Genomic DNA, 16,813 nt, shown 5'->3' on the forward strand with positions numbered 1-16,813 from the left:
TCATTTTTTCGAGTTAATATTTTTGAAATAAAAGTATTATTTTTTAAATGTATAAATATATATTCCTTTATTTTTTTAGCTGTTCAACAAGAGCCATTTTTCCAAGTAGTGTAATCATGAATTCATGAAGTCCTTCATCGTTTCAAACGTTCAGTGCTTTAGAATAAAGCATAAAAATTAACAGCGTGAGCCTCGTTTTTGGTATAATTTGGTATAATTATTTTATTGTTTTTCACTTTACAATCCACAAATACACCAATAAGAATGAAGCGATCTGGAAGACGAAAGAAAGAAAGAAAGAAAGAGAAAGAAAAAAGGAGGAATGGAAGCAGGAGAAGCTGGGCTCCTGCTGCTATTGTGGAGACTCTGACAGACCACTTCACATGACAGATGTGGCGCTGTTCACACTCATGCATTTAGTGCAAATATTTGAACCGAAAGTGCACAGCCAACAAGTCAAGCATGACAGCTCATTAGCCCCCAAAACACAGTTTAACTACAGCAAGACCCCCAGCGAGACACAGAGACTTCCAGCAGAGATGGCTGCTTCAGTACAAAACGGAAAAAACACTGGAATTCCTAAAACCTTATTTACAAATGTGAAATAACAATTAGGATTTTAGCTATACGCGTATCTCAATGACACAACTTGCACAGCAATCTACACAGCCCAGCAAAACATCACAGTTCGTTATTCCTACTTGCTCTCATTTCGGTATGAGACTGAAGAAAGGGTTTTTTTTAAAGAAAAAAAATCATTGACAGCTTCTTTCATCCTCAGCGTGAGAATCTGCTGCGTTTCGGCTTCCACAAACAAACGGTAACACAATAATAATTTAAGCCTTCATTTTTCTGTCGCCTCCATAAAGTCTCATGTGCAAAACAAAAGTTTTCATGTCTGAGATGATGTTGATGAAGATGCTCCTTGGTTTTCACTGGAGCTCGAGCTGCTCAGGAACTGTCCCGTGGCACCGATATAGAGCCTCGAGCGCATTGGCCATTTCTGTAAAACATACAAACAATATGTTTTAATATATGACCTAATGAAAGACATGCTTTCGTCGGATATAAATGTTCAAAAGAGGTATGATCTATCCGTCTCTCTGTCACAAATCATGATAGTGATTATTTTACTGCAATTAAGTCATCACTCAAATAAACTCCACAGAAGAAAATCTGTAGAAATATAAAACTTAACCCCCTCGTACGAACCACAGTGTTCAAGATTCTCGGCAATATAAGGGTTAAATAACGTCAGAATGATTTCATTTCATATAATAAACCTAATGCAATTTCTGGAACCACATGAATTCCCTTTTAAGCTGCTATTTACAGTGTTTATTTATATTCTCTCTTCACTGAAGTTCTTGTGGTCGAAGCGAAAATACAGAAGCTCCAAACTGAGAGCAGATTTAAAGCAACAGACTGAAAAAATATATTTGCACTGTGAAATTGAACAGGGCAAGATGATTTATTTCTGAAATCGTAATAAAAATATTGCTTTGTTTCATCTAAATTATTGTATTGTTTTTTTTGCTTTTTCAGTCAAAATAAATAAATAAATAAAAACTTACCACAGCAAAACATTTTTACAGAGCAGAGCCTTACCCCGAAGGACTAAAGTGGATGTGAAAAAATACTTATTAGATGAAACATTTTGAAAACGGCCCGTCCATGCTCCAAGTGACTGAGGAGTTTAAACTACAGATTGTCTGTTTTCTATTGGAGTAAATAAAAATTCAGTTGACAAAACAATGAAATAAATAGTCTACCTTCACTTGCAAATATTTTTTTTTTCCGTTGACGTTTTATAAGTTCTTGAGTTTCTAAAAGTCAGTACCGAACACATCCTCTACAGCGAGCGCTGTACACATTTAGAGTACATTACTCTTTTATTTAAACATAACCTAATGCCTGTGTGGGGGGGGGGGGGGGGTGCGTGTTTTATATCCCATGGAACAGTTAATATTTTATGACACTAAGTTGACCTCGTCAAAATGCATGTTCTATATTGTATTGATATTTTGCGCATAAATTTTGTGCGCTCCAAATTTGTACACTTTTGTACAATTTGTGTGTGTGTGTGTGTGTGTGTGTGTGTGTGTGCACTCCATCTCACTTTGACCGGGTGCAGGTATCCATGTCCTTTGAGAGCGCTGAGGGTCTCGGTGTGCTTGTCGTCCTCCTCGGTCTCCTCCTGTAAGGTCTTGGTCAGGTGTGCAATGTACGTGGTGGCCAGGATGAGCACATCCAGTTTGGACAGCTTGGTGTCTTTGGGCACGGCCGGTAAAGTCCTCTGCAGCTCGAGGAAGGCGTGTCTGAGCGTCTGCACTCGGCTCCGCTCCCGCGCGGCGTTAGCGGCAGCGGGCCGTCCTCTGCAGCGGCGGCGTTCACAGCGCTCTGAGCCGGGGCTACACTCCGAGCTGCACCCGGGGCTCTCACAGTCCGGATCCATACGGCAGTCAGCCCGAACTGAGAGACGGGCCAGAACCATATCATAACATATCTACTTTATTAACCTAGAAACATTTAACCATTTATAACCACTGCGTAAACATTTACACACATTGTATTACAGTCATGATTTATGTAATCATAAAAACATATATGTGAATAATATCCATGCCAACTGTAAAATGTAAATCAAATAACAAAACCAAAATACATTTATCCGCACCGCCATATGAAACTTTAATGTAAACCAGTTATCTCTCAACACTTAATCCTATGAAGGCTTTAAATGCAGTCGCCTGGACAACGTTGGGTCAAATTGATTGTTTTGTTGATTTCCTAAAGGAAAATAAATGAACACATACCGAGGGTTTTTTAGGGCACAGTTATGTACTGAGTTTACAATCTTGTGGAAAACAAACATATGGTTGGTACAGGATACATATTTTCACTCAGTATGTTAATCTCAAGAAAATGAAAAGAAACCGCGCTTTAAACCTGCAAGAAAAATGTAAATGTGTTTCTGTAAAGTATGTCCTACTTCTTTTCTGTGAGAAAATCAACAGAACGTGTGGTCTGAGGATTCAAACTTGCGCACACGTATTGCTTAGTCAATAAACATGCCATCACTGTTATAGTTATTTGTTTAAAGCCTGCTTCATAAAAATGTAACACCCCTCGACATGAAAAAGGAGGACATTATAAACAAACAACTACAAAGAAAGAAAAAAAAGCGATGTAATATTTTCTATCACGTTTTATTATTTGTTTTGCAATAGGCGAAGGTCAGGATTAAACAGCAGATGTGCCTTAAATTGTGCAGGATATTAATAAATACAGGGTATTTTAACAAAATAGCTCAATTAATCGTGAATGCCCAAAACTATGACAATCTTAATTTGCAGGAAATGAAAGCTCGCTCTGCCAGATTTACACAGGAATGTGCGCTTATATTTATAACCTACAGTAAAGCTAATAAAAAATCTGCATTTTTTTGGCGGTGATAAGAACAGACGTCCAAAGAACCGAGTGTGTATGAACGTTCTTCGCAGAAGGCTATAACAAAATGGGTATCGGATGGTGCCTGATGGATTCGAAACATTTACGACTCTTACGACTCTTACGAGTAAGCCCACAGTGGGTTTAGGTTTGAACTTAAATTTCATTGTTTAATCCATTCACAGCGGAGAGGTACACGCAGGCTGTGGCAGGAGAAAAAAGTACACACACACAAAAATATCTTTCTTAAATTTGCTTAGATTTTACTATTGTCAATCAAAAGACTAAAGCAGACATCACGACTCCTGGTCTCTTTTCCTAGTTATTTATCCACTTCATTTCCATTGATCCAGCACTGTTAAACTGTGATATTAAGCTTTGTAGTTCTACTAAAATTGCCAGTGTTTCTTGAAATTATTTTGTTCTAAGGATTACTTAACAGGGATGTTATAGTCCAGCAGGCTGCGCGAATATACTTTGCAGATACGTTCAGCTAAATATAAATGAAATACCTGAAATTACTGAGGACAATAACAGCAAAAAGTGCCTCAGAAAATGCAGCACTATAAGAGCTATAACAGTGCTTCTTTACCCTTTAAACTTGAGAATATGAATCCAGATCCCAACACCTAACTCTAACCTTAGGACCATCACCCGTAACATTCACACTGATCTAATACCAGTTATCGTCCTAGTCCTAAACCCCTTACTCTACACCATACGTGTAGCAGCGTGTGCATGTCACTCAGTGGCACAACAACCGGACAAATATGACACAAACATACTCATAATACAAACATTCAGAGATTCATTTATGCACGAGACAACGCACATAGAAAACTTCTAGATAACTGACCAATTACAGTGGAAAATAAGAAAGCATAAACACAGCACAAAGGTCTTGTGCGACTACCTTCACCGGCACAGGGCTGGACTGAAACCAAAGCATTACAAACTGTTATTCTGTGTTAAAAGTCATGCGTAGAACGAGAGTCTTACCTTTAGCCTAAATGTGTGAGGAGTTTGGCTGTGGACCCGCAGCCATTCAGCGTTCTCTGTTTCACCCTCCCTCTCTCGGTTCTGAGTGACCACTCCGCTCCCTCTGCATTAAAATCTATATAAAGCAGCGCCTCACCTTGAAGCCGCTCTCGGGAGCCTCTCATTTATTGGGAAAACAACGAGCTGACAGCTCTTTCACTCCAGCGCAATTAATCAAAGCCTTTAAAGCTCAGTGGCAGCCAGAGGGGCTCCGCTCACTTCTGCTCTCAACTCATATGAGGAGGGGAAGAGGAGAGCAGAGGTTCTGGACCAGTGTGAGCTCACCTAACTCACCCAAGCTCAAATATGTAACTGTGAGAGAATTAGGACTGCCTTTAAAGCTTTGCCTAAATGGCATTTCAGTGGATGGCACCAGTAGGCAGAGGTGTTTAGAGCAGAATATATCCACATTCAAGTCATGATAAAATGACTAGTTAAAAACAGCTGCAAGACAGTGGCTCAAAAACTAAGTACTAAGTAATTTTTTCAGTTTCAGAGGAAACTATCAACTTCTCTGTAGCATTTACCAACAGACTGAAGTAATTTTCTAGTGCTCTTTTTTTAAATGTTGTGAACAAGTAAATTACTTCAGAATCCCAGAGTCACTACATTTATTTTAATTTTCCTCTCAAAAATTGAATTAACCTGAACTTTTGAAAAATCGATGTCATTCTCCTTCAGGCCTTTAACTTCAGATAAACACTAAATATGTTTGTACACATGGCCACAAACATCTCAACTCCCTCTTGGAACATAATAGCACATCCAGCATATTAGCATAAGAAATGTTGGTGTAAACCAATGTACAAAAACGGACCAACAACTTAACGCCCTGAAAGGAACTCCAGTGAAGGGAATTAGACAGTCAACGTAAACAGAATGTGAAGAAAAATCACCTTACATTTTATTACTTGAGCAGTATAAATAATAATAGTAATAATAATAAAAATAGTAATGTAAATTAAATAGAGAAAATAGAGGTAGTTATTAACCATCTCTCACATTTAATCATGTATTTTTTGCCAAGACGCATTGGAGATACTGGCAACAGGACATGAACAGTCTGAATGGTGAAGATATTGGGCATGATATTTTTACCTGCAGACAGCAACGCACAGCTTCATTTCCTGAAACACGGCCAATAAATAAACTCTAAACACCGCAATCAACAGGCAAGTATGAGGAAATTCTTGTGAGACTCCTAAATTAATCACTCTGATTTCCAGAGTCCATGCAGAGAGATGGAATTAATGAATGGAATTATTCATAACATGTATATCTCAGACTGTTCTTAATAAACATTGTTTTTGTAAGGATGAAGTAACAGTTTCGCTTCAGGCTACTAATTATGAAGTGGAGCAAAAGAGGTTAAGTAAGCTTCTCTACCTAATTACTCCACATCTTTCACGGTGGGTCTATACCCTGGTGTGGTTAGAAAAACTCCCTCAATAGAGCAACATTGGCTATTAGAGCATGCGTCTTATCGTAGGCCACACTCACCAAATAAAATGCATAAGTATTTCATTTGTGTGTTCACCTAATACTAAGGTCCTGATACAGTACTCAGTAATGTCTAGAAAAAAAAACTGTCCCATATATTTCTATCAGTGCCTTTTCTTTTATCACTAAATTAGGCTGATGAAAATGTAAACAAACCTGAGTAAATGTGGCCTACAAAAGCATTTTAAAAAATTTAGGAAAACATTTCATAAATGGCAGGTCTTAACCAAATTATTAGTCATGATTATATATAATAATTTTGATTTTAGAATCATTAGATTATAAAAAACCCTTCCATTTATAGTTCACAATAGACAACACAGACACCAAAAATACAATCATCTAAAACAAAATGTGTTAATGAAAAAACACAATTTATTAAGCTGTTATTAAACATCACAACTCAAATGAAACCTGACACATAAAATTCAGTGACCATCCTTTAAGTCCTTAGGTTTTAACCATCAGACGGGAGATAAATTAAAGCCCTTGTAGAGCACCAAAACAATTACCATTACAGAAACATCTATCAGATTTAAAAATATGTGTTTGTGTCAATCCACCATGAGCTGTCGAGAAGCCTGTACTGAGAAAAAAGACATCATTTGCAAATCCAACAAAGAGGTTGCTAAGAGTTCTCAAAGCAATGGAAGTTACATTAAGGCCAAAAGGTGGAAAAATGATTACCTTCAGTTGCTGAGACATCTGTATACTGTCCCCTTTTTTGTACCGTTTTCAGCTTTTATCCCCCGATGCTCTAAGATGTATAACCTTATGACCATATTGCCTGGATATTAAATGAATGACATTTACACAATACCGCTTATTTGAAAAGCATTGCTCGAAATATATACAACATTTTAAAAACCCTCAGACTGATTTGATAAAATGCAGGAATATCTGAGAGACATCATTTGATCAAATAGTCTGGCAAGATATCATTCAGGCAGTATATGAGGGCATGGAATAAATTATGAATGAAAGTGGGCGCTGTCAGCGTAAAACAGCTCTGAAACATCTACATTCACAGAAACACAGTGACATAATGACAGTAGCAGGCTGCAACAATGGTCCTCATCTTACTGAGTGCACCCAGATCCGTTCCAGATGCATTCATGGTAAAATGTGTGTGTGCGCGCTCGTGTGTGTGTGGGCTTGGGGAGTTGCCTTTATGAGGTCCACACAGTCACCATGAGAAGATGCTTAAAGAGCATTTTGACTCTGAATTTTTGAAGACTTTTGCATCTCTGTGTCTTGCCGTGTGCTGGCTGGAATCTTCACTCTTGTTTCACATGCAAAGAACAAAAAGGACAAACACAAAGTGTACCTTTAAATTCTAAGAAAACAAAGTCTGTCTATTCATTTTTGTACATAGAAATTACACCTAAAATATGGACATACAAAAACAATTATAATAATACAATCAATATCATTAATAAGAAGAATAAAAGTATTAATAATACATATCAATATATTAGATGATTTTATGTCAGTTTGGCCACTTGTTTAAAATCAATTTTTTTCAACTGTTCTCCTATTTGAGTAATGGATATTCACAGTCTAATAGATCTGTCTCCTGACAGCATCCAAAACGTAAGAATGTGAGATGCCAGAGCGCAGCACATTCCTCATCTGATGTCTAAGAACTCTGTCAGGCCATCGTTTAAGCTGCCGTCCGTGCAGCACTGCTGATGAACCCTCCCGTTGGGACTGCGGTGGGATGCATCCTTAGAGACTGCCAACCTCGCATGGCACAATTCCCGGCTTGGTCTAAAGCCTGAATTCAAGCTGAGTGGTCCACCTCTGGAAGAAGTGATTTACTGGGTATACTCTCAGGGGACAGAGGCAGTTTTTTCTAAAGTTTAACTGTAGCTTATGGCCCCACATACAACAGCTTAGGGAAGTGATGGTTAACCTCAGGCTAGCTGCAAAAAAGAAAGCTGTTTATTTGCAAGAGACGTTTAAAATCTATGGGATGTAGCTTTTGACAAATAGCAGGCCATTTATCAGGCAAGTAGGGAGGAAGGAAACAGACCGCTACGTGAAGTAGGTTTAGCTTGATTGTTTATACGAGAACAAGGTATGAGCTTTGCCTCATATTATATAATTATATAACAGTGTATATGGCAATATGTCTAAGTCACTTGATTCCAACACCCTCCTTGAAGGACATTTGGGTTTGTTCCACCAGAAAATCCTGTCCCAGCTAGCCAACTGACATATTTTTCTATTAATCAAATTCCAATTTTCCTCTAAAAGCTGTATTTTCTAAAGAATGTTAGTGACAAAAGTATGCACCTTAAAGGGTTAAGTTGAAGTCTGTCATCTTTACTGAGACACTGTTGTCCCTCTAAGACGAATTGTTTGTGCACCCCTGCTATAAACCATATCAATGCCCTACTGAAGTCAGGATTTAGCAACTGATTATAAAGATATTGCAAGGGCTGTTTTATATGAGGGAAGTGAATAAATGAATAGAGGGTGATATTGTTCATACCTTACTCCTCTAAAGTCTGTCCACATTGGGTCTGACCTTATTTTCATGCTGGGCCTCCCAAAATCTAGTGGCTTCCTCCTCCCTAGAAACCCTGCATGGCTTTGGACTAAGTGATGCTGGGGGCCCAAGTGAAAGTCAGCTGCAATTGAAAAAAGAAAAAGGTGAGTCACATCTTGTCAAGATTCCAAAACACAGGACACAAAGGGACATGGGTGTGTGTGGTTAATGGTAAGAGACGTACTGCATAAGCTTACTATAATTAACAAAAATGTATTGTTTGGAAATTTAAAGATAAAACAGTACAGTAAAACATTACTTGTATACAGTGAACTCTTTATATTTATGTGCACTCTGAAAATGTTAGTATTGTTGTTACAGACAGAATAGGTCAACATGAATAGAGAACATATGATCATACAAGAGAAGGGATATGTTATTTCTCCTGCTATGTTAGTTTCATTCCATGCTTTCTTCTTAGCGTCTTTTGAAGCTTTCCAGTTAATTAGAAACTGCCTTGATAACTCATTTATTTCCTTGCCATCAAGGTCCTCTAGAAATGAAAAGAACACACACACACACACACACATAAAAAATTGTTTTGGATGATCATTATATCACAGAAATGTTACTGAAAATGTGATTTAATTGGTGATCCTTCTGTGTAATTTTCTCTAATATTTTCGGTGATTAATTGCTGGTCCGACATCTGACTGTAATTCTATATACATTATTTTTCACGAGTTTTATAATGTTTAAACACTTTTTACAAACAAAATATAATGATTAAACTCTTAAAAAAAGTGTATTCTCTGTATAGTGAGTTACTGGCACACTCTTACCAAGTTTTCTGCACATAGTTATTAGTCTGTCTCTGTACTTGGGTTTATGACACACAGGATTTCCACGTAAATCCATTCGATGTAGTTGAGGCCACTGGCTAAACACTGCTTCCAGCTCCTGAAATTGCAAACAAAACCTTTCAGTGTTATTGCCTCTAATTTAGAAAACAAATTCTACCACTAAATCCTTGGCAGTTAGATTTATATCAGGGAGAGAGTGACACCATAAGGTTTTAAAAATCTGCACAACTAGGGTGAACAATCTGCTCTTTCCAATAGCTCTGAACATCTTTAGTTACTTATGAAAGTGAAGGCGTAAACAAAACATCATCTTGGTCTAATAAATACTGTCACTCGGACTAACAAGTTCCCTGGGGCAGTTGCCCTCCAGCATGTTGCCCAGAGTGTATGTTTATCTAAAGACACATTAATCCAGCTTGGAAATATGAATACTCTCTGGACACACTCTGATTGTTCATTGCCTTCCTGTCTCGGCCAAAGTGCTTCCACTTTTCAGTCCGCGTGCAATCAACTCTAGCGGGACCCAGGCGAACGGCGGGCTCACAGGCTTTGATAAATGATCGTGTCAGGCCCGTCACTCAGAGGGCTTGGCTGGGAACTGGCCGGCACCAAATTGCTCTCCCATGCGCAAGAGTGCTGAATGCACTCCTGACTGGGCTCCTCTCCGGCCCTGTGCTGGACTAATGATGGCCAGTTATGAACCTGTATTTGACCAGCTCTTCGATCCCCCGTCCTCGCCCGTCTGGCCACACGCCACTAACGGCCTCGGCAGATCCCCATTTGTCACTTGGCTGACTGCTTGTCATAATCTCTTTTAAAAATCCATAATGTTTTCTCTGGATTCCCACTGAACTGTGCACGAAAAAGAAGAAGAATCGACCTCTTGGGTGCTGTCTTTGCCAAATCAATAGTGGCCAAGGGGTTGTATAAATTAAAGGAGATATCTGCTAAACATGAATGCTTCCTTTGACACATGTATCGCAATTACCTGCAGCAGTGGCGCTGAGGGGTGGCTTTTGGCCTGTGTGCAGAAGTTACTGCACGACTACACTACAAGGTTTTTATACCTACTCCACATTTCTTCAAGTCTGTCAGACTGCACATATCAAATTAACAGAAGAGCCTGACCTGAAGAAATTAGTCAAGAACTATCATAAAATGCAATGGCAGACCTTTTGTATGGTCTGTTATAAGAAGCATCTGAACAGAAATACTCTCATAAAAAACTGCCATTGGAGATGGAGTATCAGTTGTATAATGTGGAGTAAAATAAGTTTACTAAGGAAGAAGGAAAACTTGCGCTTGTTTAAGCTGTCAGCAAAGGTGGTCCCTGGAGACTAGCCCACTGATTTGTTGAATAATTCTGACCCTGTCCAACTCTACACTGGGAACTGCTGGCAGGATTTGCAGGATTAGGCATTTTTTTAAGCACATTCACTGTATCATTTCACAGAAAGCACTTAAATAAATCAAAATAAATAAAAACAATATGCTAAACAGAGTACTTAAACGACATGACCTAATTGTATTCTGTCAGTACAGAAATGTAAGGAAAGTAATCTTTTACCTCCATGTTCTGTAGCTGGTTGTCCGCAGCATAGAAATGGGTCACTTTGTTAAGACCTACCAAATCCTGTAGTTCATCAATGTTGTTGTTATTAATATTCAGGACATTTAGTGAGCCCTGAAAAGAATAGACAGAGTTACATTTTTGTATCTGAAACATGAAATGATTTAAACTTTTACTAAAGGATAAATGACCATACTGTCTTGCTAAATGGAAAGCTTTTTGGAAGGCTCCAGTGCTAGCCGCAATTTAATTAATTATCAAAACAAACAAGATTCCCAACTTTGCAGTTTGTTTACCTAAACGACAGTAAACAGATTCTGTTGAAGTAAGTGGCCACAGAGAACTCTTTTACTATCATCTAAGCTTGCACAAATACAGCTTTAATATGAATCTGGTATTTCTGATGACACTATCTATGCTTACTACTTACCAACAGTATATATATATATATATAATAAAATGTGACACACATTCAAAAGTACCATAATATCACAATCATTTCAGTATCAGCAGACAGCAGATACTTGCTTAAAAAGACATCAGCATTGACCAGCTGCTCAGATTTGGGCAATAAAATTTTATTATAACCTTAGCCTCAATATATATTTTTCCATGTTTAAAGACTGAAAGAATTGTATATACAGATTTGTTATATATATATATATATTTACATATTACATATATTTATGTGTGTGTGTGTGTAATTACAACTCCCATATCAATGAATCCCTAGCTGTAATTATATAAAACAAATCTGGTTGCTTATATACATATGCAGGGACATGATTCTATATTTGAATTAAGCAGCTTCACGGGCTTCAAATAATCAGTAAAATGCTGTAAAAGAAGAATAGAAAAAACAAAAAAATATATGCCCAACAAGATTAGCAGAGCTGTAAATGATTACAAAAGACTGACAAAGGCAGTTATATTATTATAAAGAAAGTTTGGGAGCATAAAATTAGTGTGGTGTATACTGACCAGTTTTATTTAAATCTACATTAATTTACAGATGTAGTTACTACAAAATGCAAAAAAACAAATAATGGTAGTGTAAATAGGTAAAGCGTGCAGATAAAAATATTGGGACTATAAGGTATATGTTCACATTAAGTATTATAAACATAAAAGGAGACTGCCAGGCTCCAGTGTGGTCTGTGTGCAGCATTGAGGTTCTTACAGAGAGGGCGAGAACGGAGCGAGGGTCAAAAATCAGCTTCTCTCCGAGCGGTAGTCTCTGGCTCTCAATGTGGAGCTCCTTCAGTTCTCTCAGTTGCTCCAAACCCTCAACCACAGTGATGCTGTTGCCCCCCAGAAACCTAACACAAATAAACACTGACTGCTGACATTCGCACTTGATCTGCGGTTAAAGGGAAGTAACACTGCACAGATACTGAAAGTCTCTGTGAATGCACAGAAGAAGTTTTATCTTCAATGCACTCTGTTTCAAGTACTCGTTGGTGATTCCCTCCATTATAAACATTAACTAATTGGATGTGCTCAAACCCATTCCAGGAGGTCTACCACCCTGAAATTTGTAGTTCCAGCACACGTGGCCCTAATATTCGGATGCTACCGAAAGCCTTAACTGGCTTCTCATGCTGTAGATCAGGCCAGCCTGATATAGCCTTGCTTTACTAGAAGAAGCTCAATTTCCTAGCTTTCATAAGAGAACCCCAAAACTAATTTTTAATGACTTTTTTTATTTCCTTTATTATACCTTTTGAAAACACAAGCTGCCATGGTAAAACAAACAAAAAAAGGTTAAAAACTAAACAAAATTTTTTGATATTAACAAAACTAAAAATAATCCAGAGTATCATTCACTGCCCATTCAATGAATGTATATAGACTGTAAAAATGAATTATTATTATTATTATTATTATTATTATTATTATTATAAATTTTTTGTGATGTTGGCTCAGACAGTTTTTTCCATAATGTACAGAGATATCATAATTGAATAGTACACCAACTATATTTTATAATTAGAGTTTAAACATTCGAATAGATGTTTAGTTTTATTTGTTTACAAGTCTCTCTAAAGCAGAAGTTTTTGACTGGGATCTGCTCATTATTTCCCTCCCTAAACTTACAATTTGGAGAGCCTCTCTAGAGATGACAAGTTCTCAATGTGAGTGATGTTGTTGTTCTGCAGGTATAAGTGTGTAAGATTGGAGGCAAAATCCAGATTGCAGATATGCGTTATCTGATTGTCATACAGGTAGAAAACTGTGAGGTTTCTGCACATGGACAGATCATCCTGTAAATGTGAAAAAGACAGAAATTAGAAACAAATATTTATTCCATTTGTGGAATTGGAGCAAAATGAGCAAACTATAGGCACCAATTTAAAATAGCAAGACTTACAATATCATCTATGTTCTTGTTGGAGAAGTTGAGATGCGTTAACTTCTTGAGATACTGTGAGAAAGAGCAGTTTCTTCTGTTTTTGAAGTTGTTGCTGGTTTTATTGATCAGGTCTATAGTCAGGCGTACCATGATGACTAGAGTACACAGTTAATCCCAAGTTCTTATCTGTAATGCAATGTGATGGGAGGATAATTGCAGATGGAAAATGTAATATCACCTACTGTGTTTATATTTGTACACTGTAGTTAATTTACTCTCTAAGATCATAATCAGACTTCTTGTGACACAACTACCACTTTTAAGAGGAAAATTAAGGGCCAAAGGCGAATTAGATATTTGCTCTAAAGGTGACATGACCTACGTGTATCAGGAAGGCAAATCTATACTCATAGAAAAACTAGCTTGATTCCCTTGAGGTCTGCATTATTTATTACCCTGGCCCTGAGACAGCTGCTTGCTGCATCTTTATCATTGTAAAACTTTGTTTCACATTGAAAAGATGTGAAAAGACGACATTTTAATCCGTTTTTTAGGCATTACATTTGTTCAGCAAACTGAGACTATTTACCTTTGGCTTTTGAACCAATAACAAAGGTTGAAAAGCTGTACATGATCAAGGAACGACAGCGTGTCTTTTCTACACTTGATCTTCGCGCATAAGGCTGCGGCTAGATGACATGAAGAACCCTGTAAAATCAATAGAGGTGGCCCCTTAAGGGACTCAGCCAAGACCCTTAAATTTGGATAGACACAGTAGTTAGATAGTTGTGACATGGCTTTGAAACAGAAATAATTTAAAATACCTAGAATAAAGCAATCTTTACGAGACATAAACTTGATCCTAGGATATTTCAGAGCAGGCTTAACCCATTCAGGTTCAACAATTATCGCTAAATTGATTCAGAAAAGGAACATGACCCAGAATAGGTTCTCACTGTTCTGACGAGAGTTTTATATTTAATGTCAAAGCAAAGATACACAAAATGTTAAGTTATAAGGTTGTTTAATAAAGACTGAGGACGAGGATGCATGTGTTCTGGAGTTTCAGATGAATTAATGTTAGCTAGCTTAGCCCAGGTTAATGTTAACAGAAACACGTTCGTCGAGAACATAAAAGCACATATTGACTTATCTCTATACTGTCCGGTTGATAGCTACTTACTTTAGTTGATTTCTCTCACTCTTTTTTCTGTCTGTACACCGGGTTACTGGAGTGTTTACCAAGCACCGAGGACTCATAGGCACTTTGTTTTGGAAGTAAAACCACCGTTGTCATGGAAATAGAACTCCTGCAACCACCCAATCAGAGCTTAGAGTACTGCAGCACAACGTTATAAAGGATAGCTACGTCTCAAATTTCTCCACTTTTGCAGCTTAGAGTTATGTTTAAGTTTGTAGTCTAATAATAATACCATATGTATTTGCAACGTTGTTTTTAAGAACATTGATTCGAAACTTGGTCCAAACACGTAGACTATTGGTACATTAGTTTTTAGAGTGTGTTTTTTAACAACATGTTACATCGTATTTATAACAAGCATTAGACACTGCAGTACGCTGAGTTAATAATCTATTGTTAGTTGTTAAGTTACTTTAAAAGTTCTCAACCACTTTCACTCGTATGCTCTTTGTGTATAGATTGCATTAAAGCTAGTGTAGGTAATTTTGTAGGAACCAGAAAGTTTGAAGTTGTTTCTTAAACTAATAAACACACACACACACACAACAAACAAACAACAACAAAAGGTATTTACCTCAGTCAAAACCATCTCCCCAAAACACATGAAAGCAGCCTGACTGCAGCAGTCTAAAGCCCCTTCCTGAGATGGTACCCCAAAACTAAACCCGGGTGAGCTGTATGTGTGAACAGAAATGTCAGAATAATTTGTACCGGACAATGTCCAGATTTTATGCTGCCAGCCCCATAGTACAAAGTTCAGGTAATGTCAAAGTTTGAGTGAACCCGTGTATGAATAGAGCAGGTAATTTTCCAGAGAACTGACAGTAAATGAATACTGTGCCTCCTGTATGCACAACACAGGTGCTCACTGCATGGTTAAACATCATAGAAAAATTCTTTGTAGTGGGAACATGTCTGACACTGGAAAATGTCTGGGTGAACACTCCATTTGTGGAAGGGCAACTCTTCAGGTCATATGTGAAAATGGCTTGAGAGAGCATTGGAGAGAGGGTAGCAATGCATTGTTTTCTAATTCTGCTTTCCTTTTCTTTCATGTTTAGAAGTGCTAGATGTTGTAGGTATCAGTGGAACATTCTCTGTCATTCCTATTCAACTAGTGCACTAGGTTTCAGCAATGTGTATACAGCTGGATGCCTCACATGCGCAAATGAGTACATGAGCAGACTGCAGAAAACGCATTTGGACAGGTTGTGAGGCAGGCAGGCCATCCGATGGATTCATTCAGTTCGCTGTATGTTTTTAAAAAAAAAAAAATGAATCAAATGCAAATTATAATGTTTGAAGATTTAACACCTTAAACCAAAACCACATATGGATGATGTCTTCAAATTATATTTTTCTTCTTGTGAATTTAAATCCCTGGTCTATATTTTTAGGCTCTGAGGACAAACCTGTTGCTTTTATTAAGTTTGGTCCTATAAAATGTTTCAGGAAACATAATAAAGGTACACTTTTGTACATTATTTGGGAACTTATGACTATTAGCAACAAATCTATATTACCCTCATAGACTTCCAGTAACGGCAACGTATACATTGTACTTGAATGAATGACTGTCTCTTCAACACTGAAGTACCAGTGACACAGATATGACAAATGACTGTAATCGATGGCAATCCTGCAAATCTATGCTTGCCTGATTGTATTAGCAAGTTTCAAAAGGTGTGTGTTTATGTATGTATTTATGAATGACTGTATTTATATATACATTTCACGATGTTACACCAATTAACTTTAACAGATTTAAAATAATTTTGACGCTGTAGTTTCTAAACTTGACGTTACCCAGGAGGGCTAGAAGACGCAAGGCCCAGTGTTGTTTACCCTCAGAAATATGAGCTTATGTTTATCAGGCTCAGCTTTTTGGTCCTTCTTTCTCCCTCTCATAGAGAGCTCAGATTGCATTCTGTAATAATGCGTATCATTCCTAATGGTAGCATGGGGGGAGTGGATGCAGTGACCCATGTGTTGTTATATAACGTCAAGGAATGAACTTCCTGAGCATGAGTGACTCGCCTCCATTTATGCATGCAGAGCACTTGGCAGGGAGGAAATGTGGCTCTAGTGGGTGGAGTCCTCCCCCACATTTGAGGGTTTCCTTCAGGGCACCCAGCGTGTTTTTAAGTCCTTTCCTACCATGCTTGTCGGGAATATTCCCTGATCCAAAGTAAACATCAGCGCTACCAAAAATCTGAGAACTGATGCAGGGTCATTTGTCCCAAAGGCTGCAGTCTAATAGGCACCTGGTGATAAATAGCCATTCTTGCTTAGTTATACTTATCAGTCTGATGTACTCTCTGAATTGCTTTTTTATCAGCCTTCA

The 16,813-nt window shown here is 37.8% G+C and overlaps 2 protein-coding genes across 4 annotated transcripts; both read right to left on the reverse strand.

Moving 5' to 3' along the window:
• Positions 1-892: 892 nt before the first annotated feature.
• On the reverse strand, positions 893-2,494 carry LOC136664722 (transcription factor 24-like). Its single transcript, XM_066642087.1, has 2 exons — positions 2,120-2,494; positions 893-1,003 (listed from the first exon to the last, which is right to left on the reverse strand). The coding sequence occupies exons 1-2, from the start codon at positions 2,492-2,494 to the stop codon at positions 893-895; spliced, it is 486 nt and encodes a 161-aa protein (XP_066498184.1).
• Positions 2,495-6,376: 3,882 nt separating this feature from the next.
• ppp1r42 (protein phosphatase 1, regulatory subunit 42) lies at positions 6,377-14,576 on the reverse strand. Of its 3 annotated transcripts, XM_066682336.1 has the most exons (10): positions 14,452-14,547; positions 13,858-14,022; positions 13,287-13,454; positions 13,013-13,179; positions 12,096-12,234; positions 10,913-11,029; positions 9,325-9,442; positions 8,904-9,035; positions 8,486-8,624; positions 6,377-7,270 (listed from the first exon to the last, which is right to left on the reverse strand). In XM_066682336.1, the coding sequence occupies exons 3-10, from the start codon at positions 13,416-13,418 to the stop codon at positions 7,192-7,194; spliced, it is 1,023 nt and encodes a 340-aa protein (XP_066538433.1). In that variant the 5' UTR covers positions 13,419-13,454; positions 13,858-14,022; positions 14,452-14,547; the 3' UTR covers positions 6,377-7,191. The 3 variants fall into 3 exon arrangements, with proteins under 3 accessions (XP_066538433.1, XP_066538439.1, XP_066538425.1); XM_066682342.1 differs by lacking the exon at positions 13,858-14,022 and having other exon boundaries at positions 8,522-8,624; positions 14,452-14,576; XM_066682328.1 differs by lacking the exon at positions 13,858-14,022 and having other exon boundaries at positions 14,452-14,576.
• Between the last annotated feature and the right edge of the window lie 2,237 nt (positions 14,577-16,813).

The sequence above is a fragment of the Hoplias malabaricus genome, chromosome 1, assembly GCF_029633855.1.
Source record: "Hoplias malabaricus isolate fHopMal1 chromosome 1, fHopMal1.hap1, whole genome shotgun sequence".
Lineage (NCBI taxonomy): Eukaryota > Metazoa > Chordata > Actinopteri > Characiformes > Erythrinidae > Hoplias > Hoplias malabaricus.

Bases quoted from the DNA above. Each gene is read 5' to 3' on its own strand.
- LOC136664722 (XM_066642087.1), bottom strand. From the start codon at position 2,494: ATGGTTCTGGCCCGTCTCTCAGTTCGGGCTGACTGCCGTATGGATCCG. The intron at 1,004-2,119 runs GTGAGATGGAGT...TATGTTTTACAG, and splicing joins GATACCTGCACCCGGTCAAA to AAATGGCCAATGCGCTCGAG.
- ppp1r42 (XM_066682328.1), bottom strand. From the start codon at position 13,418: ATGGTACGCCTGACTATAGACCTGATCAATAAAACCAGCAACAACTTC. The intron at 9,036-9,324 runs GTAAGAGTGTGC...TTTCATTTCTAG, and splicing joins AACTATGTGCAGAAAACTTG to AGGACCTTGATGGCAAGGAA. The intron at 8,625-8,903 runs GTATGATCATAT...TTTCAATTGCAG, and splicing joins AATAACATATCCCTTCTCTT to CTGACTTTCACTTGGGCCCC.